This window comes from Gavialis gangeticus, unplaced genomic scaffold (assembly GCF_001723915.1).
Source record: "Gavialis gangeticus isolate Ggan-Ray unplaced genomic scaffold, GavGan_comp1, whole genome shotgun sequence".
Taxonomy (NCBI): domain Eukaryota; kingdom Metazoa; phylum Chordata; order Crocodylia; family Gavialidae; genus Gavialis; species Gavialis gangeticus.
This window is the reverse complement of record NW_017729025.1, coordinates 87,288,435-87,308,973: the sequence shown is the minus strand read 5'-3', so window position 1 is coordinate 87,308,973 and position 20,539 is coordinate 87,288,435. Positions and strand designations below refer to the sequence as shown.

Here is a 20,539-nt window from a genome sequence, read left to right as displayed (position 1 = left end):
GTTTAAGTCTCAAAAAATAAAAAAAGGGGAGGGGAGAAGAGGACTGTACTGTTAAACTGGTGCTCAATTGGAAATGTAAAAGTTGATCAGAACAACTGTTAATGTTATGGAGAGGTACATGTCATGACCCAACCTGGATTTAATGCAGGGAACGTACTTGTCAACCTCTGTGTATACTTCATTTTATCACTAGCAATTCTAATATGCTGCAGCTCATGAGGGACCTTAGTAGAAAGTTTATCCCCCAAACTACAGCAAAAATCAAGTTTAAGGGTATGCTGCATCATTTTTTTAAAACAGGAGAAATCAACTTCTTCCCACCCAGCTAACTTCAATTCTAGTGTCATAGGAGAGGCAGCCTGGCTACTGGTTTCCAGCACTCTCAAAAATGTTAATTTTCTTCAAAAGATATCAACAGAACAACAATAACCAATGGTCTGGCAAGGAGAAACACTATGCTAGGGAGCTCGGCAGGAAGAGCAGTTCAGAGGAATTCACTGGGCTGTCCTTCCCCTCAAAATATCGATTAGCTGCAGCTGCTCAGGGAACAGAAACTGGCCAGTGAAAAAGCTCTACTATGTTTTTGCTGCAAAAGGATTTCACACACCTCAACTGAGTCAACTTTGTGACTCATGCCCACAAGTCACAAATGACTCTCACTCATTTAAGCTTCATTTAGTACTTTCTAAAACTGATGTATGGGAAGTGGGTGGATGATGAAAGCTACAAAAATAGCAAAGATTAATGTTCTGAAATAGAGTAGGAATATGAAATCTGTTGTGGAGCCCTTAGACTGCAAATTATACCCATTATAAAATTACATGGAATACACTAGTTCTTAGGATGTTATACCACTAAGGCTACTAAAGTTGGGGCCTTCTGCTTTTTCATTTAATAAAAATTGGGCTGGAAGTAGGAACCATCTTCCTGTGAAATTAAAATACACAGCTCTAGAATCTTTCATTTCAGATTGCTCATTTTAGCTCTTGGCAATTTTTGCATCCAACAAAGAAATGGTAACCAGTGCACTCAATTCATACGTCATGTTTAAGATCTAATAAGCAAAAAAAAGAGACCCTCTTAAAGGCCACTGGCATTGGGTTTTTTTCCTGAAAAGCTGTCAAGGCCAAAAATCCAAACAGCAATAATTCTGGCAGTGGACCAGAAAACCTAAATCTCCTTTAAAAAACCAAAAACCAAAAAACCTGATAAGCTGCTTGTTTTGTTCTTCATACTGAATTATTATGTGTTTTGAAAGTTTGCTATAACTTTTGCATTTAAGGCCCTTGTTCTGGGGCCTGTCACTTCTGCTTGAGAGATGAACCTAAAAAGTGTCAACAGCTTTCTCCAGGTGTATTCACAACATGAAGTAGTCCATGTTATTCTAAGGCCTGTAGGGAAGTACTCCATGCTGAGGGGAGGAGATACTACCTTTGATTTTCAGGAAACAATTCACCATCTAATTAGCCTCATCTTCCACAAAACTGTAGGATGCGGTAAAGATGTTATTCCTTTCTTCTTTGCACAGACTTTGAGTCACACCAGTACGGATTTTGCTGGCCACTGCATAAAATCACGCAACCCATATGCCTTTACCTTTAGCATCCTGCATCTGTCTCATGATTTCCTCTCGTTCTGCTTGTTCAGTAGCTGTAGTGACCCTAAATGACCCCTCCCTTGTGAATGTGGTTCTACTGGCATCGAAGGTAGCAGTCACTCCACACTCCTTCTCTCGTTTCTGCTTTCTCTCCAGGCATGCTGCAAATGCACAGCCCACGGCATGACTCAACCTTTCCCCCTGTACAAAATAGCATTGCATCATAAAGGAACTGGAAAAAAACCACACAGGTATTGAGCATTTCCAAGTGATAACTTGCCCTTTATAAAGAGAAATCTAATTAAGGCTCTTCAAAGAATGATTACTATTGGCTTTAACACCCAGGTCTAAAATTGAAGCTTGTGTACCAAGGCTAATGCCTACTAATGCATCAGCAATGCTGGAGAAGGCCACCCAGGAATGAAAGATTGTCAGATAAGCTGTTTAGTTCAACTACAACAAAGATATTATTGCAATAACATGTCAACACTAGTCCCTCGCCTCTGGGAACAACTGTGCTCAGAGGAACTCCTACAAAATGATCTTTTACAGTTATAAGCAATGAAATCTAAAGAGCCGCTATTGTTGCAGACAGAAAATTTTCAAAGGGTCTAGACCCAGCCTACCTTTCTTTGGGCATTACCTGCACTCACATAAAAGGTAATTAATGAGAACAAATGTAGGTATGTTTGTACCTCTAATAACCCCAAGTAAATGTCCGCAGCTGTAATTCCAGGCAACCTCCTTCAAAAGCTAATACCCATAACAGACTAACTGGTATACTTTACAGTCACCCAGTAAACAGCCCATGACTAGTTAAAGGCCAAGACTACTCTAGTGAAAAAAGGAAGCCTCATGTCTAATACTTTCTGCTTAGACGAGAGACCAAGAAGCAGTTTTATCACAAAAAGCAGTGAAGTACTAAGGATTTTCATGCCTCAGTCTGGTTTGACCTTGGTTGGCTGGTATAGGGACAAGTTGAGTTGATTTCACTGAGCATCCCATTATCATTGCATACAAAAGGCCTCCAAGCTGTCTGAAAAGGCACCTCCAATATTACCGCTGTGGTCTGGAATTCAAAAGAGCCACTGTCCTTTAACTGCACTAAGGAAATAAAATGGAAATCGAAGTCTAGAAACCCAGTTGTACCTCTGACACAGGATTACTTAGAAGAACTGTCAGCATCTTCACTCACTGTAATCAAGTAATGCAATTGAGTCTCTTATTTCATTGAGGAAAATCAGGGATTCTTGCACTCCATCATAAGTTCAGAGGTTCCATCATAACTGGAAGTTCAGGTTTACCACCTCTCTTTAGAAAGGTACTGCCACTTCCAAGTCTAGCTAAAATTGCTCTGTATGACCTGTATTAATGTATGTAGTTTCTACCAGAACTTTAACTTCAAAAATTTTTTTTGCAATACTTTGTATGCCAACAGCAGCATTTTCCAACCTCGGAATCTCAAACTGTTTATAGAAGGTATTTAAGCTTCTCTCCACTTTACTGAAGAGGAAACCAGACCAATGACGTCAGATGGCTTGGCTAAGGACATACAACAAGTTAGGGACAAAGGTTATCGACTTCTCAATCCTCTGCTGAAACTACACATATCCCTTTGACATTTAAAAGGAGAAAAGGAATTACCATGTATGCAGTTTAGTTCCATTTCTTGTCAATTTAATTTCTTTAATGTGTTTGCATACAAGAGGATCAGATGCTACCAGCTGCACATTTAGTTATTCACTGCTTTTGGCCTGGAGAATTTATTTCACAGTTTTTAGCTGCATACATTTTCAGATGACAGTATCTTTTGTCTATTTTTAGACACATAGCTCCATTCTGCTAGAGATAGAAGCTGGTTACATTCCATTTATAGACCAGGCTGAGCATCTTTTCTGTCCATAAAATGAATATGCAACCACAGACAGGATAGCAAGCGATATATATTTGACTTGAAACCACTCCATTAATTATATAATATCCTGGCTGAAGCCAAAGCACCTTGGAGCATATTCTGCAAGTAAATTCGAAGTTCATCACAAAAGACTTAAAATCTGCTGGGCACAGCTCTTGCTTCTCCTAGTTACAGAAGCAAGATGCAGACCCTGACAAACTTACCGTGTCTTTTACGGCCATGAAACAGTGGCATATCCAGCGTCGTGTGGTGCCATCTCGACAAATGTATGAAAAAGCTCTGTCAAAGTTTCTGTCCGGTGCACAGAAAGAAACCTTTTCTATGGTCTGATCAACTATAAGATCCTACAGGGGAAAGAACACAAAAAACAAAACACCCCCCCAAACAGAGAGAGATACTTAACACAAAACATTTTCAGCAATAACAGCAAAGAAAGGGGGGGGGGAGGAACCAGAGACCCCTGGGTTCAAGTGCACCTGAAAATCTTACTAGCTCATTGTAGAAAAACAGGGTGTTTGTAGTTAAAAACAAGCCCCCAAATTGTCATCCCTATATGGATAAATGGCACAAGGAGCCAAGTAGTGGCATGAGTGGGCAAAGCAAGCGTGCACAAGAAATAAGAGGCTCCAATAGCTACACAACATTTTTAATATTCCAGATCATCAGTAGTATTGATAACTTAAGCTAGATGGTCAACATCTATATACAAAAGCAATGGGAGATATGCTCATAAAATTGCAGACTCAGAGACAGGTATTAGTCTGGTGAAAAAATATCAGTTCAAATATATTTTAAAACATTTTCTATAGAATCGTTCCTGTCTGAGGGATTATCTAGTGTCTGTCTCAGGATACTCAACCACCAGGAGGCAGTAACAACATTCTACACTTAAAAACATCAGTGCATGCATAGACTATTTGTAAAATATTACTTTAAGAAAATAAGATGTACAGAATATAATTCTTAAAAGAGATGTTTTTAAAATCATTTGGAAAAAAGGCACTAAACCTGGCTCTAAGGTAACATGCATATTGGAAACTGAATATTGAACTATTTCAGTTTTTAAAACATTCAGTGAATTTAATGTAGATGAAACATGCCAGATGAAGCATCTAGAGACCAAAGACAGAGAGCCTGTACATTACAGGGGAGACTTAAAAAAGTTCTGCCTATCATCCTTACCTTACCTCTCAAATTTGACCTGCAGAGGCTACCTTTCAGGTGATACACTTTTGAAATTGATACACTTCATGGACATAGAACAAACAAGGAGGCAAGTTGCACTGATGGCAGTGGCACCGTTTTAAGTATTCACTCACTCCTGAAAGGAGTCAAACGCTTGAAGCTCCAACTACCTCACTGCCATCTTTATCTAAAGATACAGGTGGCTGAACACAACAAAAAAGGTAACAATGGTATAACTTTCAGAGGTTAATGCTTTAGAAAAACCCTAAAATATGACATACAAGGTTTAACAAGTGAATGATTTTACATAAGCCTTCTATTTAGGACTAAACAGTTACCTTAAACATGAATATGAATTATTAAAATAGGTTTGTTTCCTAGATGCTTTATCCAGAATGCAGGTTTTATAGTTTTGGCAAGGACAACCCTTATTGTAAAGTTTAGTGCATTCTGGAACCCTGTTCCTGTTCATCATATACAACATTCCCCAGCTGCACTGCATGCCGGGTTGATCAATATATATTTCTTTATGGATTAATCTTGTAACCTTCTTTACTAGTAGAGAAAGCTTCAAGGTCATGGAACTATGTCCAATGTCAATAGAATTGATCAGAAAAAAATGCTTTTCAGGCAGATGGAACAAAACAGGATTCTGAGTTTATATAACTGCTAATACTCAGATGAACAGAGTGCATGCTGAAAACAGATGGACAACACTCAAGTTCTGAGGGAACCACTTGCAATGAATACTTTTATTAAGTAACTATTTTGGTCATATACATTACACTTTTTCAACATTTGTACTAATCCAAAAATTAGAGATATTTTTTGGAAACGTTTTAAAATCATATCCTATATTTAAACTCTCAAGATTTAAATCCAGGGAAGTCTAACCTTTGTTTTCTCATCTACAACTCGGAGTCCATCCGCTGAAACCCACAGGACTGCTTTAACAGCCTTCTTTCCAGTCTTTCATGACAAGAAGGGGAAAAAACAAAGAGAGAGAGAAAGACAACAGCATTACAACAAATGTTGCCACATTGTCACCCACTTCCACTTTCCAAGAGCCACTGCAGTGAATGCAGGTGAAGTCCAAGTTCAGTAGGGATGCCCAAAGCCAGATATTCAAACCAAACCGCAAATCATTCAAAGAACCAAGCCAAAGCCAGTAGTTCAGAAACACAGTGCAAAAAGGGGGAGGCAGGGAAGGAAGAAGACAGGTGGAGTCAAAACAGGTTAATACATTCATTTAAAAGAAAGGATTCTAAGGTTGAATTCTTCACCCACTTAGTCCACCAAAGAGAGTCAGGTAACACTAATGCATAAGGAGTTACACCACAGGTAGCTTCTATAGCACAAGTTTAAACAATGTAAAAATTCTTACCTGAACTCTCCACCACCCCAACCCTCTGCCCCATCGGCATGTGGCAGAATCATGGCATCACCTTAAATCAGTGTTAGAAGCACCCACAAGATGTTAATTAAAATGCTGTGAACCTTTAATGCATACTTGTACTTTAGGCTTAACTCCAAATATGTTTCAGGTAGTTATGAGTTAAATGTGCTGTGACACTGCTTCAGAAGTGAAAGTATGTGTTTATGGATCTTTACACAGCAGTTTTAGTTTGGTGATGAAGGAAGTTAGCTTGCTAAGGACTACTCTGGCATAGATCTAAAACCTTACTCCTCAGTTTTCCTGCCTTCCATTTCTAGCTGCTGAAAGCTCAGGAATAAGGTTTTGAAAGCAGTGAAAACTGCAGATTTATTTTATGCATATTAAATAAACTATTTACTGTTCCACATAAGGAAAAAAGCCACCATCAGATAACTTTTAAAGAATGACACCCAACACTGGAGAGATGAAGCACTTATGCAGTGAAAAAAACCCCCAAAACAAAACCAGAAAGACACAACACTTTCTGGCTGCTATACAGAATTGCTGGTAGAAATGTTCTTTCCAATCCCACTCAACCATAAAAATGTGGCAACCCCTTCCACACTTGAAGCAAATAAGCAGTTACAGATCCCAATGATTTTTCTTCCAGTAGAACTGTGGGTATTGCAACCCAACCACTGCAGGGCTATAGACGGTGGATGAGTGGGCAAACTCTGATGGCCTTATGTGAGAACTGGGATGTTTCAAAATGGTTCATCATAGATCATAACAAGCTGGTTATCTTTATAAATCGAGCAATGGAGCAACGCTGAAGTAGTCCATGGTGCATCTGGATTTAGGTCACTGAACATCATTTACAGCACACTGCCCTCCAAATTAGTATATGAATGGAATATTTTACTGGATGTGCCAGAGTGGTAAGTTTCTTGCAACACCACATTGGTTTCACTATCAGAAGATGATGGCGTGAAAAAAGAGCCTGCAGTTTACTGCAACACTAACTGTCTGTCCTTAATTTGAAGCAGCAATGAGATGCATAGGAAGATATCCAGAGGGTTTAGAAAAAAAAATGGTGACGATGTGGAACAAACTACGTTGTAAGGAATGTTTTGGGTTTGTTTTGTTTTTTTATAGTAGTTTACAGAAGAAAGCTACACAAGAGAAACTGTTTGAGATGCTCACGCTAGATAGCTTCCATCTTACTTCACTGCATTAAACCAACAATAGACTGGGAAAAGTCTGGAATCAAAAATATATTTAAGATTACCGTTAGTCAGCTACAAAACACTGCAAAATTTAAATAGTGACTTCTAAATTCTTGCTTTAGAAAGCCATCCAAATAATCCACACAGTGGGTCATGTGCTCCTACCAGCAGTTAGTGCATTCTTTATGTAGACCATTTTGTCATTTTTAAAAATGAGTGGCAGTTTCCCTTTAAATGATCCACAGTCTTCTTAATTTATTTTAGACAATATTTTAAAAATCCAGAAAAACAGAGTCTAGGTGAATGAGGGTCCATTAAAAATTACAAATTAAACTAATGGAACTTTCTCCAAATGGTAAACCAAGTTCAATCCCAGAAATTTCAAGGAACTGTTTCTGAAAAATACTGAAGAATCAAAATGCACGAGAGCTAGTGGTGGTGTGGGGTCTTTAGGAAGAGATGCAGCCATTTACTTCTTGTAGCCATCCTGGAAGCCAGGCAAGGCAGGCCCTCATCTGTTAGTCTGTTATTTATATAAAACTACATTTAATGAAGCCATGGAACGGCACATCTGTTGCTCAGCTGGAAGATAAGAATGTGGGTGCTGGGTACTTCTATCTGGTTCCACTTTTTTTGACTTGCACTGGATGCAAAGCCATAAAATTCACACAATTCTAGTTTTGGTTCCTGCGGTTTATGTTCCAAATTCATGAAGAGACAAAGCCTGCAGCATTATGATTCAAGATATATCCTGTTTAGTTGTTTTTCTTATTGTTGTGCTGAAAAAAGTCTTACATTTCTTGCAGTCTTATTTTACCACCTGGTCAAGAATCAGGTGGACAATATGATTTCTACAAGACTTTAGTAAGGGAATCCTGTGTTCATGTGGGTGTCCTTTGTATTCTCTCAATTGGCAGCCCTGGGACATCTTTTTTGTACACATCCAGGTCTTGCAGAAAACAGCTGATTTTTCTCCTTTTTTCTTCCCATGAGCTCAAAGGACCTTCTGCAACTCCTCCATCTGCTGAATCCTTGCATTATCCTTACCAGCTTGGCTTGGAGTTCTGAACTATGTATGCAAAGACAATGCTTCACAGATGTAGCCTACATCAGCTTGATAAGCGCAAATAACTCCCATAATCAGAGAAGCAAAATGAGATGATTATGCTCATGGTTAGAATGGAAGTGTGCCTACACACATGCTACATCCATTGTATTGGTAGTGTTAGGACTTGCTAAGACACTGTTGATGAACTGTAGACTTCATCATGACAGAAGATGTCTAATTCATCAAACTGTATACAGTAGTTATGCCAGAGACCCGACAGGGTTAATCAATGCAGTACTGAAAGTATCTGCGACAAATGGGCAAGATGTGCAGGTTGAGATCATACTGTTCCAGTGTTAGTGAAGGAAGCATATTCCTCCACCAGCAATATACACTGAGTTTTCAAAAAACCTTCAATACTTTCTATACATGAGACTGATGCTAATTAGCCAAAATTTGAACCAGAGAGCTGTAATAGATTTGTATGGATTGAGCATAGAGAGGGATATATAACCCACTCACCAGTGGGTTACCATCAATACATCAGAAGAAGCAGGCATCAACAAACAGCAGCAAAATGCAGTAAACTGAATTGTAAATTCACTTTTCCTAAATAACAGTGTTAGTCACCAAGTTCAAATAGTCCATTAAGATGTCAGGTTTGAGTCAGGTTCTGTTCGTAAGACATGACATTAATAACGTGAAAAAACAAATGTTGCATGCTTGTGCATTTTTTTCCTACTATGACAGATTCAGTTCTGTAGAACACAAGATTTTCATTTGCAGCCAAGCTTCTAGCCCTTTCAAGATAAAATTTTGAACATCATCAGCCAATTAGCTCTACCCGAGAGCTATTCTTTTACTTTAAGACATACAGGTGGCTGCCATTCATCTTAGGGCTGTATGGACTCTGAAGTCTGAACTGCATACAAAACACAGATACGCACACGTTACCCAGATGTATGTGGTGAGGTGCATAGGATGAACCACCTTCCAATTACAACTCTACCCTGGGTAAGTTTCATTATATCTTTCCATCCATAGGCAGGTGACTCAGCCAGGAGTAGCAGAACTCACAAAGTAAAGGAAAACATCAGGGCGGCTCGGATCTGGCACCAACTTCCAAGGGAAGTGGTGCTGGCTCCTATCCTGGGGGTCTTTAAGAGGAGGCTTGATGCCTACCTCGCTGGGATCATTTGAGCCCAGTTTTTTCTCCTGCCCAGGCAGGGAGTCAGACTTGAAGATCTACAAGGTCCCTTCCCACCCGACTTCTATGATTTAAGAGAGTATTTTGTGCTTTATGTAATTAAATTTTAAAACCCTGACTCCTAATCTGAAATTCTTATCGCAGGACACAGAAGTTCCCATTGAATGTCCTGAAAAATCAGGCGGGGATGAGAGAGGTTAAATCATATCAGTGGTCAAGAAGTGATTTTACCTCACGCAAAATTAAACTTTGCCCCAGCCCTCCCTCCTTCAGTAAAGAGGGAAAAGAAAACTTCTTGGAATATTTTGTAATATAGTGACAGTTTTAAAACTAACCTTCCTTGGAGGTTTCGAATGTCTGAATTAGTTCCAGTGGAAACAGATCAGTGGAAAATATCCAGATAAGATATCCAAGTGCATATCAAAATTTCACAGATATGCTCAGTGAAAGCCGTGCCTTAATGTATAAAAAAAAACAGGTTCTCCCCTCCCCTAAACAGATATGCAATATGTTCTACTATAGGCATTGGTAATATACCAACGTTTGGGGTGATATTTCTATGGGTCATTAGAAAAATGTTCTAAATGGCAATTGAAAGAACTTAGCCAGCTGAAGAGGAAGGAAGTCAATCATCTTTCTGGCAAAATATTGTAATAAAATGAAGAGAAGGCTCAGAAAACCAGGAAAGGTTTTCTCTGCCATGTAGAGAAGTCACTGCTAAGAGTTAATGCTTGAATTATCTTACTGAAAAGTAGCCTCTTTCCTGGCAGAAGATAGACGCTATTACTTTACAAAGAAGTGCTGAATTTAATTATGTTAAAATAGTCCTTTATTCAGTCTGTAGTACTTAACAAGTATGACCCTGGATATTACATCAACATTCAAAAGAAAAAATGTACATCTCACTCTGTCCGTTAAGGCTGTTGTTTTACCAAGGTCTAACAAAACTTGGTAAGAAACATTTGTCATTACAAATTATGCAAGCAGTACAAATTTTCACTCAAAGTTTTGCAGGCTCTGTTTTTATGCAGGGCCTTCCCTAAGCTTTTGGGGTTTTTTCTTGTTAACAATCAAATCAGATCTGTTCTGCGTGACATCTCCCACATACGGCATGCGGGCTTTAAATAGGTCACAGCTTCTCCCTTCACTACTCGTACTCGTCACAGGAGAATGCGTTTCCTCCTCCCAGCTTATTAGAAAAATCCTGGATACAGAAGTAATGTTCTGCTTTGGCATGTACTGTAACAGGTTCTCAAAGAAAAGAAAATGGCAACTGAAATTCTGCGTGCTCTTTAAGCAAGGCTGAACAAACTTCTGAACAGAGCATTATCTACTGTAAAGAACTTCCCTCCCCCACTTAAAGCAGCAAAGGGGAAGAAAGGATTTTACATCCAAATCATCAACATGTCTATGAACCATAAGTACGCTGCATAATGTAGTTTTAAACCATTTTGTCATTTGTAAGTGGAAGCAAAGTTAAACTGTTTAAAAGATTTTAAACACAGCTGACATTTTCATCGTGAAGGAAGGAAATGGTTGATTAACTAAAAAGGAAGCAATTTTGGAGATTGAGATATACATTTTTAATCCTAAAAATGTGTACGCACACAAGACAGCAATTAAGCAAATGCTGATACAGTACATTCAAGGAGAATCTTGTATATTTTCCCTAACAATTTGGATTATAAGTAAAATTTTGGTTTAATCTTTGTACATCTCTGCTGCCTAGGATACAGTAGCAACAGATGAAGTGTTCTCCCTTCCAACTCCAAACACACACTATAGAGCTGGCCCAGGGGTATGTCACTGTTGCAATGGTTAAGAAGTAGATATATACCTACTACATCGGTTCTGCTTTATATAACCTAGGCCACAGCTAACTTCAGGAATCAGAGGGGAATTTCAAATATTTAACTGTAATACAATCTAGTCCTGTGGCTTTGTCTAATGAGGTCACACCACTTGGACACTGCCTGAGATCAACTGATCTACCATTAGACTTTAATTACAGGCTGCTTTTTATCTGCGTTCTTCGCTTGGCAAACCTATTCCTGAGTCAGTCTTGGGTGAAAACGTTTTAACACAGATTTCTGGGGTTTTATAACAAACACACTGACCTATGACAATGCTATACCAGGGATGTAACTCCTTATAGTGCAAGCACAAATAAGGCATTAAACTTACTTTTCCAAAGAAGCCTTTGAAGAACTTCCTTTCCTGGAGGAACAGGGGGACAAGTCGAGCGCTATTACTGTTGGTAGCTAAAATGTCCCAGGGTTTCAAACCAATAAGCACACACAAGAGTTGGGGGATTGGAGGGAAAGCAAGGGGTGTTTAGAGTTATCCAGAGAGGATGCAACAAGCAAATGTGAAAATCCCATGAAAATGCAGATAAAGAAGCATTACATGGATCTCTACCATGATACTGCCCTGAAATTGGTGGAAAGAAGAGAACCTCAGCCCCAATTTCATGCAAAGAGGTTACTTTGTTTTCCATCTCCCTGTTTAGTTCTGTTTAGTAAGGTTATAAACCAAACTTGGCAGCAGACATAGCATTTAATTTAAAGTCTGTGATGTAATAGCCCTGTGAAATTTAAATTTCTAATTTTAAGGAATCAGCTAAGTTTGTTTCACATGAAATCAATGACTTGCAAGACAGAAGTGTTCTGTAATCCAGAGAAGTCTCTGAAACTGTCAGAACAGCACAAAGTGTTAACTATAGAAAAAGACAATTTGGGGGCTCCATTTGCATTTTAAGTTACTTTTGAGAATTTCAACTCAGCTGTAATAGGTTGCACAAAACTGAAGCTTCTCCTGGAGGTGTCTCAGTGCACTTCCCTGATTTCCATATCTAAAATACAAGGGCTCTCACTGTTTCTTAAAACTAGGCATTTTTCAGATGCTTAGAAGTTTCTCTCTCAAATTGAACAGATTTGGGTTTTGTTTTTTTTTTTAAATCACCAGTAACACAAGTTTAGCAATTGGCTCATAACCTAGGTACATTTGAGCTCCCATCTTTCCCTCACTTCCCTGCTTCTTCATGGTCCTACCTAGAATGCCAAGAAACTCAAATTTACCTGTACTTTACCTACCCACTTTTAAGTGGAAGTCTTTCCCCAACCTTCCCTTTGAAACTCTTCAAATATGCCACTTTACACAAGAGGAACAACACCTGCAGATCTGCAGGACTAAATAACCCAGGTAAAGCATTTTCAGAAAGGAGAGCAATTCAGTGCAAGAACTCAAGTCAAAAGTATTGTACACTTGTCTAGCATGGACCTGATTTTCACCTACTCCCCTCCCCAAAATAAACACACAAACAGACAAAGTTCATTGGATGGCATGCAAGCATTAAGCACACTTGTATGCAATTCAATACATTCCTGTTTTATTGATTACACTTTGCTGCTGGTGGCGTAAAGAGACTGAACTTCAATACATCTGAAGTCAGCCCAATTTGAACTGGCGCTTCATCAGACATTTGGGTTAGCCCATGTTTACAGGGCATTATATTGTCTGTTCAATATTGGGTGGCAGGCTGCTACTGAGCACAAGGCTGGCTTTTGCTATCTTCCCAAATTCTTTATACTGGTGACATTCTACACAATAAAAATCACAGGATTCAAGCTGGATATGAAAGAACTGTTAAATAAATCAAGGTCATCTCTCTCAATGCAAGACTACTTTATTCAGAATGGCTCCCTGAGATAATGTTATCACATTAAACAGGAGTCTAGTCCTATACATCTGAGGCAAGAGAAATCTTATCTTCTACCTCACTTAAGAGTAAATGAACTGCATATACCAATCTATTGATAATTAAATAATTCTGTGTTTAAAATGCATATGTTTAGCAATCTCAAAGTTTAATCTCAAACATGGATTAGCACAATTACATATTTAAACAAAGCTTGCCACAAGCAAACAAAAAGCCGGAAATTCGATGTTAAGAAGGGAGTGTCAATTTTAACTTTGCATTTCCTGGTTTGTTTCGTATTGCTTTATTTTGCTGCTTTATACCAGAGCCCAAAATCTTTTCATACCTAGCTATATAACATATAGCTTGAACATATGTACATCCTTTAAAATTTGGAGAGATTCACATACAGTGTTTTGTCCGAAGAAAGATTTTAAACTTAGATTCTTAAAAAGACAACTCATCATGTATTTGGACAGGATATACTGAATACATTCAGGGGAACTAATAAATTAATCACAGTACTCTGCATATAATCAGTAAAGCCTAGTTGCTGCTGCCAAGTTGAGTGATATCTATTGTACTACACTAGTAACAATCACCTTTTAAAAAGATGCAGCAAAAGCTAGAAGGATTCACCAGAAGCAACCTTATTTTTAGGTGACAGTTAATTCTGCTCTGTGCAAAAGCACTTGTTAAACATGAAAGAATGTTTTTTTAATACCAAGAAAAAAGTTAATGGGAAAAGATATCATGCAAAACAGGTTTTAAACAGCACTAAGTTAATATAGTTTAGAGATAACTAATACATGTTTAAAAAATTAAATTGTTTCTTTTACCTGCTAAAACAAGAACATATATTAAAAACAAATGCATCATTTAAAAACAAAAAGTGGCAAGTTAGAAATGGGTAGTACACACTGAAGCCAATTCAAAACCAGAACAGATGACATGAGACAATAGAGAGTACACTCTTGCCTTTGTATTGCCTCCTTGTACAGGAGTCAAATACACATGTGGCAGGTTTGCAAAACCCATATAAAGTTATTCTTTTTGCAATTTGCACTAGCTATTTTTAGTCAATAATGTGCTTTTAGAAAAATGCTGTGTATAGCATTTGAGTGCAAGGACCTACCAGATGTGCAATTTAACTCCATTTAGTAATGTAGCTATACCAATGGAAAAGTGTAAGCCCCATTGTTCACACAACACAAAACTAAATGTTGTTAAAAGTAACAGGATGACAATTGCAAGGACCTCTCACTGCTATTCATTTTAAGTTGTAATTCAAAAAAGCCTTAACTTGTACTAACAGGATACATTAGTTAGGGAAGAATTCTATTGACAAATCAGTAAATGAAAATGTATTTTTAACTAGTTATCTCACAGCCTTATGCAGGAAGCAAACAATGCTGTTGCAATCTTAAGATTTTTTTCCCCTAGATTCATTGCATCTTGATGACTGCTCACAGAAGAAAACTGCATGCGTAATTCCATGAGCGGTAAAGTGTATTTCCTCAACACAGAGACAACAGAGCAGTTCGGGTTCATAGCTCAAGTGTACTGTTTTGAATGGGGTGCATCATTCCTCCATGTACTCTATACTGGGAATCTAAGTTCCTGACATGTTCTTCATGTATTTGAAACCTAAAACAAAATTAAGGAGCTCACTCTTGTTCAAAGGCCAACACGGCTATTTGGGCTAGCTGAGTGCCACTAGGTTCAGGCTTCCCCCTCCCCCCCACTTTTAAATAGTCAAGCTGGTTCCTCGGAGATGTGGTGCTAAAATGAAGGGCCACACCTGAGATGGAGGATGCAATGATCAGTCAAAACTGAATTATGCCACATTCAAGCAGCAGGTAGCAACAAAAAACCCTAGAAGTCAGGGCAGACTTCCACTAAGCATGCTGTAGAAGCTTGTGAAAGGGAGGAAGACATTTAATTGTTTCTCAAAAAATGAGAAATTCCTGCTTTACATTATTCTTTAAGCAACATGTCAATTTGAGGAGATGGAGCTCAATGCTCAAAGTGTATTGCTAGAATCTCTCCGTAGCAGTTCCAAAGACATGGACTTGAGAAAAACGGTATCCCTTGAAATAAGTACAGAAAGAAAATTTGAACTTAATTACTTAGCAATCTTCTATCCACATGATTTTTGACAATTCTAGGCTGCTCTCATATTTCCTCCTTTTAAGAAGATACATCCCCATGGGCAGAATGCTACGGAAAAGAACAACTCTACAGAAGATGATAAGTGGCAAAAAATCAAAATGGACCCTGTAGATTTAGAGGCATTGTAAGCTTACCAGAAGAGAAGTTTCCTCAAAGAAAGACGTCCCTTCATTATACCTTTCATAATTTAAGGAACGTTGCCCAAACATATTTTGTTTTAGAGCAAAAGGAAAACCTCATCTTAACTAATTAAGGGGGAAACAAGAATCTACCTTAAGAATAAACTCCACTCCTGCCACAGAATAAAGAACGTCTTGCATGAGAAAGCTTCATATATACTCTTTGATGTGGCAAAAAAAAACACATAAAAACTTGCAAAAAAGGAAAGGAAAGGAGCTTTTATTTATTCTAAAAATTGCTAGATAAATGCGAAAAATAAAACCCAAAAGACATGCAATTAACTCTAGTGATGTGCTCCAAATAAACCTTTGATCCGATGGAGTTTTATCACTAAAAAAAACTGCACAAACTAGGCTCAGTAATCTAAGGCATCTACTTAGTAAGCAGCACTGAGAATTTGGCAGTTTCTCAGCTCCAAGTTGGCAAAGTCACCTTGAAGACAGCAGCTAGAAAAACCATAAGCTAGTGTCCAACTTGCGTAAGATTCAAAATTCATTCCTCAAAAACCTTCTTTAGCTTCCAATAAATCAGAAAAGCTACTGGTTAACAGTGAAATGGGCAGTTGGGTGTCTGTGAACAGTTTAGCTATAGGGTATAGAACTGATGGAATTAGGGGAAGAGAAGACTGGAGGGGATTTGCTAACAGTCATCAAATACCTGAAGGGTGGCTATAAAGAGGATGGAGATGGGCTTTTCTCTATGACCATATGGGACAGGACTAAGAGCAATGGCCTCAAGTTGCACCAGAGGAAATTTAGGTTAGAGTTAGGAAGACCTTTGACTAAAAGGATAATCAAGCATAGGAACAGGCTACAGAAGAGTGGTAGAATTTCCATCCCTAGAAATTTTCAAGAGTACGTTAGACAGATAACCTCATGAAATCCCTTCCAGCCTATTTTCCTATGATCTTAATATCTTGTATTGCCTACAGGCAACACAAGCCTTTAACATTTGTTCAAGTGAAATTTGAAGTTTGAAATGATAGTTCAAGCAAATCAGTATCAGATCTCTAGACTTACTTGGAATCCAAAGCAACTATGCCCTAAGCTTAAAGTACTTTTAATGTTTCACTATTTATTGATTTAACTACACTTAAATGGCCTGTGAGAGTCAGGTTTAAAAAAAAAAAAAAAGCTAACAAAGCAGAAATATTCCACTCTAGATAATTCCCCCTCTTAAGGAGAGAACAAGAGCAAGAACAAACTACATGACAGATGTTAGCCATGTCACTTAACATACCAACGGAAGGTGCTTTGAAACTATAGTGAGGAGGGCAGTTTAAAGACCTACAGAGATCAGGACAAGAGAAAAATGGATGCAAACTGATAATACCGTCAGTCTCTACACTTGACTTTTAGCTACACAGAAAACTAAATCCAACAAAAGGACATAGTGGCTCATTATCTGTTGCCTACTACCAAGAGTAATAACCACTCACTGTTATACTGAATAAAAACAGATGAGGTGGAGCTTTAAAACATGTTGCTACAGATTGGTTGAGGAAGAGGACAATTAAAAGACTCAGTCTTTAAATCAAAGTACTGAAGTCAATTCAAAAACTTGAAAGCACATGAGGAAAAAAATCTACAATCTTCTGTGCTAAACAGAGAAGGAAACAAAGGATTTAGTCAGAACCCATGAAATCTGCTATTATAACAAGCAGTAAATGTGACAACAACAATAGCAACAATAACAATAATAATGAGGTCTGGTGGCAGACTTAAGTTTGCAGAAGTTGCAACAAAGATGCTTGCAAAACTAATTTTGCAGCAACACTAAATAGAAGGGCCACCTTCATCACTGAAGAGTTTATACAGCTACAGAGTACAGGAGAAAGAACAAGAAAGAACAAGAACTGTAGTTCTGTATCCATCACGCTTAGGATTGTTTCTCTGATTCATTATTTCATTATTCTTCCTTCTGTTGGCTTTAAGATTTTTGAAGCCCCCAATTCCTTGAAAAATGGGCCACCAACTATTTGGAGCTTGTTATTTCTGCAGGATTTTGTGGTAGTAACTACAGGAAACAGATGATAAGATGTCCTAAAAGCAAGCTACAGGAGTCAAAAGCATTTTAAATGAGTGCGGTTTTCAGGAACAAACATTCACAGAAGCCAAACTAAGAGCAGCCCATCATACTGACACCAGAATCAGGCCACTTGGAGCAGACACAAGCTTAGCATGCATACAGCAATGCTACTGTTTTAAGTTGCATAGGAAAAGCAGCCCAAACACCAACTATTAATGCTGAGTGTAAAAGAGTAAATTAAATTGCCTGCTTCAGTGGCAGACTCAAGAGGGAGAGATCTTTCCTTATATTTAGCTAACAGGAGTTGAATAAAATCTCTTGTGACACTAATTCTCTGGAAGGTCACAGCATCTCCATTTTTCTCTATAACTTCTTTGCAACCTTCTAGCTGCTACAAGTAGGATGAATGGGTTGGGGGGGTTTTTGTTTGTTTTTTTGTTTTGTTTTTTGTTTTTTGTTTTTTGTTTTTGTTTTAAACTCTCTCCCTCTCTCATCCCCAGATTAGCATGTGCCTCTGTAATCATATGCAGTGTTCTTTTAAATGAGCCAACTGTTTTCTTAACCTAAGGTCAAAAGTGCAGTCTGAAAACTGAAACATTACTGCAGGAACAGCAACATTTGGTATAACATGCACAGCCCACCAGCTAACATCCTGATGAAACAACAATACATACAGATTTTAATCTCTTCACAGCATCTTCACAGATATGCATTCCTCTGGACTCATCCACTTCCACATGGCCCAAGTACTGCAGAGAAGAAAAAAAAAGAATTTGTGGCAGCCTCTTTGAATAGTCATATACTTGAAAAGTGAGTAATCCACAGATCATTCCAGTCCAAGTGGGATGCTGGACATTAGCAGGAGTACAAATGAGCCAGAAAAATGTTGTCTGGGTACTGCTAGACAACGCGTGCAAAACAGGAGTCAGATGTTTTAAGTGGGCGTCTGTGCCAGACCCATACTGGATTATTCTTTTGAGACGATCCAACACACAATAGGCAGACATCTATTAAACTCAAACCATTTCAAAAGATTCTTCCACCAACAGTAAAGCAGAGTACTTTAAAGGACTTAACATTGCCACAGCAATAGGAGTATAAGCAGCTCCCTCAGATATGAAAGGGAGGCTAAGTGCATTCCAGTAGCCAAAGCCAAAAGGTTTGAAAGCAGTACATCTGAACTGAAAAAAAAAAAAAAAGGAAATCATTTGATTAATTAGCAGAGGATACAAGAATGCTGTGTTGTCTGATGTTATTAGTCATGCTTCATACAGAATGCCGATGGACCAAATCAAGAATGGGAATCCAATCCACTAAACCCTTTACAGTGGCAAGAAATCCCAGAACCAGAGAGTTTACAGTCTGAAAAGTCAGGCACAAGAGAGTGAGGGATAGGCATAAACATACCCTAATATTGTTAGCTCTGCATGTATGTGATGCCATGGCCCATAGTTAGATTACTCTTTCAAAGGAATAATTCTGTCCCATTTAAAATAGAATATTAAATGCTTTCTTTGAAGTTACTTGTATTTTTGCATAACAAGATAGGAATTGGGCACTGAAAAAAATGCTTCAAGGAATACAAGTCATTAAGCAGGCAGCTACAACAGAACACATTCAACTCTAGGGAATTCAATATTTTAAATTTCAATTAAAGACTAGCCCTAGATTAAATTGTATTGAGAAGTTCCACGATTGCTGTGTCAAAATACCATGCTCTGGATATAATTAAAATGAGGATTTAACAAGCACTTAATATCCAAATGTCCCAAACAATGCTGTCAACTCTTGATATTTGGTGCTCTAAAAGTCTGGAGGTCCTGAAGGCACTTGGATTGTGAAGATCTCAGAAGAAAGTTGCTAGCCCTCATAGTTGGGGAACAGCTTGAGCAATGTGACCCAAGTACATCTTAGGGCACAGGTGGGCAAAACACAGCCTGCGGGCCAGCTCTGTCTGGCCTGCAGTGGGTCCCTCATTCCCGCCTGGTCCAGGTACTGTCCTGCTGAGGTGCATCCTGCTGCCCCCTGAGCACGCAGCTGGGCTGGGGTGGCTCAATGGTCTGTCTAGGCAGACCAGGTGGCGGCAGCTTCTTCCATCTGCCACTGCCGCTGGCCCCAGCCCCGTGGTACCAGTGGGGACCTGCACTGCACAGCCCCAACTCCACGCCTGCTCTGGACTTGCCTGCTCACGCTAAACAGCAGCAGCAGCACCACCACTGGCTGGGCAGAAAATGTTTGCTCAGTATGGGTGAAAAGCAGCCCCCCCCCCCACCACCGCCTGGTGCTCCCTGCTACAGCTGCCTGGAGCCCATGCTGGGTTGCCCTGTGGCTCTGCTGCTGTCACTGCTGCATCCGGCATCGGTGGCAGCGCAGACAAGCCACAGGACAAGCCAGATACAGGCTCCGGGCAGCTGTAGCAGGGAGCGCCTCTCAGCGGTGAGGAGGGGCCACTTTCCCCACCACTGTTTAGCCTAAGCAGGTGAGTCCGGAGCAGGTACAGGGGTCGGGGCCATGCAGCATGAATCCCAGCTGATCCGCTCCCACTGGGGCGAGTCTGGAGCAAGTATGGGGTGGGCTGCGCGCTGCTGGCAGTGGCAGGGAAGTGCCGCAGGGCATGTGGGCTCTGTGCTGTTTTGGGGTGGGGACAGGAGCTGACCAGCTTAGAGGGGTGCACAGGGGGTCCCATGCACACCCCACCATACTCCCCTACAAGCATTCCCCCACAAGCCCCACAACCATACCCTCCCCTCATATGATCACACACCTCCTGCTGGGGGACTGACTTCACATCCAGCTGTTTGACACCACTCAGCAGGTAAATGTGTGGACAGGAAGAGGTACGGAGGAGGGAAGGGGTGGGGGTGCATATCAAGGCCCTGCAGTGAGGGAGGGAGTGGGGCAGGGGCAGG

The 20,539-nt window shown here is 39.5% G+C and overlaps 1 protein-coding gene across 4 annotated transcripts in view; it reads right to left on the bottom strand.

Moving 5' to 3' along the window:
- NUMB (NUMB, endocytic adaptor protein) overlaps positions 1-20,539 on the bottom strand; it is a 66,116-nt gene that overhangs the window by 10,920 nt on the left and 34,657 nt on the right. For 2 of the 4 annotated variants that reach the window (XM_019519115.1, XM_019519117.1), the window contains exons 2-6: positions 18,305-18,379; positions 11,738-11,770; positions 5,592-5,666; positions 3,716-3,856; positions 1,597-1,798 (exon numbers count right to left, since the gene is read on the bottom strand). In XM_019519115.1, the coding sequence (XP_019374660.1) occupies positions 1,597-1,798; positions 3,716-3,856; positions 5,592-5,666; positions 11,738-11,770; positions 18,305-18,379 (526 nt within the window). The remainder of the gene's footprint in view (positions 1-1,596; positions 1,799-3,715; positions 3,857-5,591; positions 5,667-11,737; positions 11,771-18,304; positions 18,380-20,539) is intronic. The other 2 variants (XM_019519116.1, XM_019519118.1) reach the window with 1 other exon arrangement.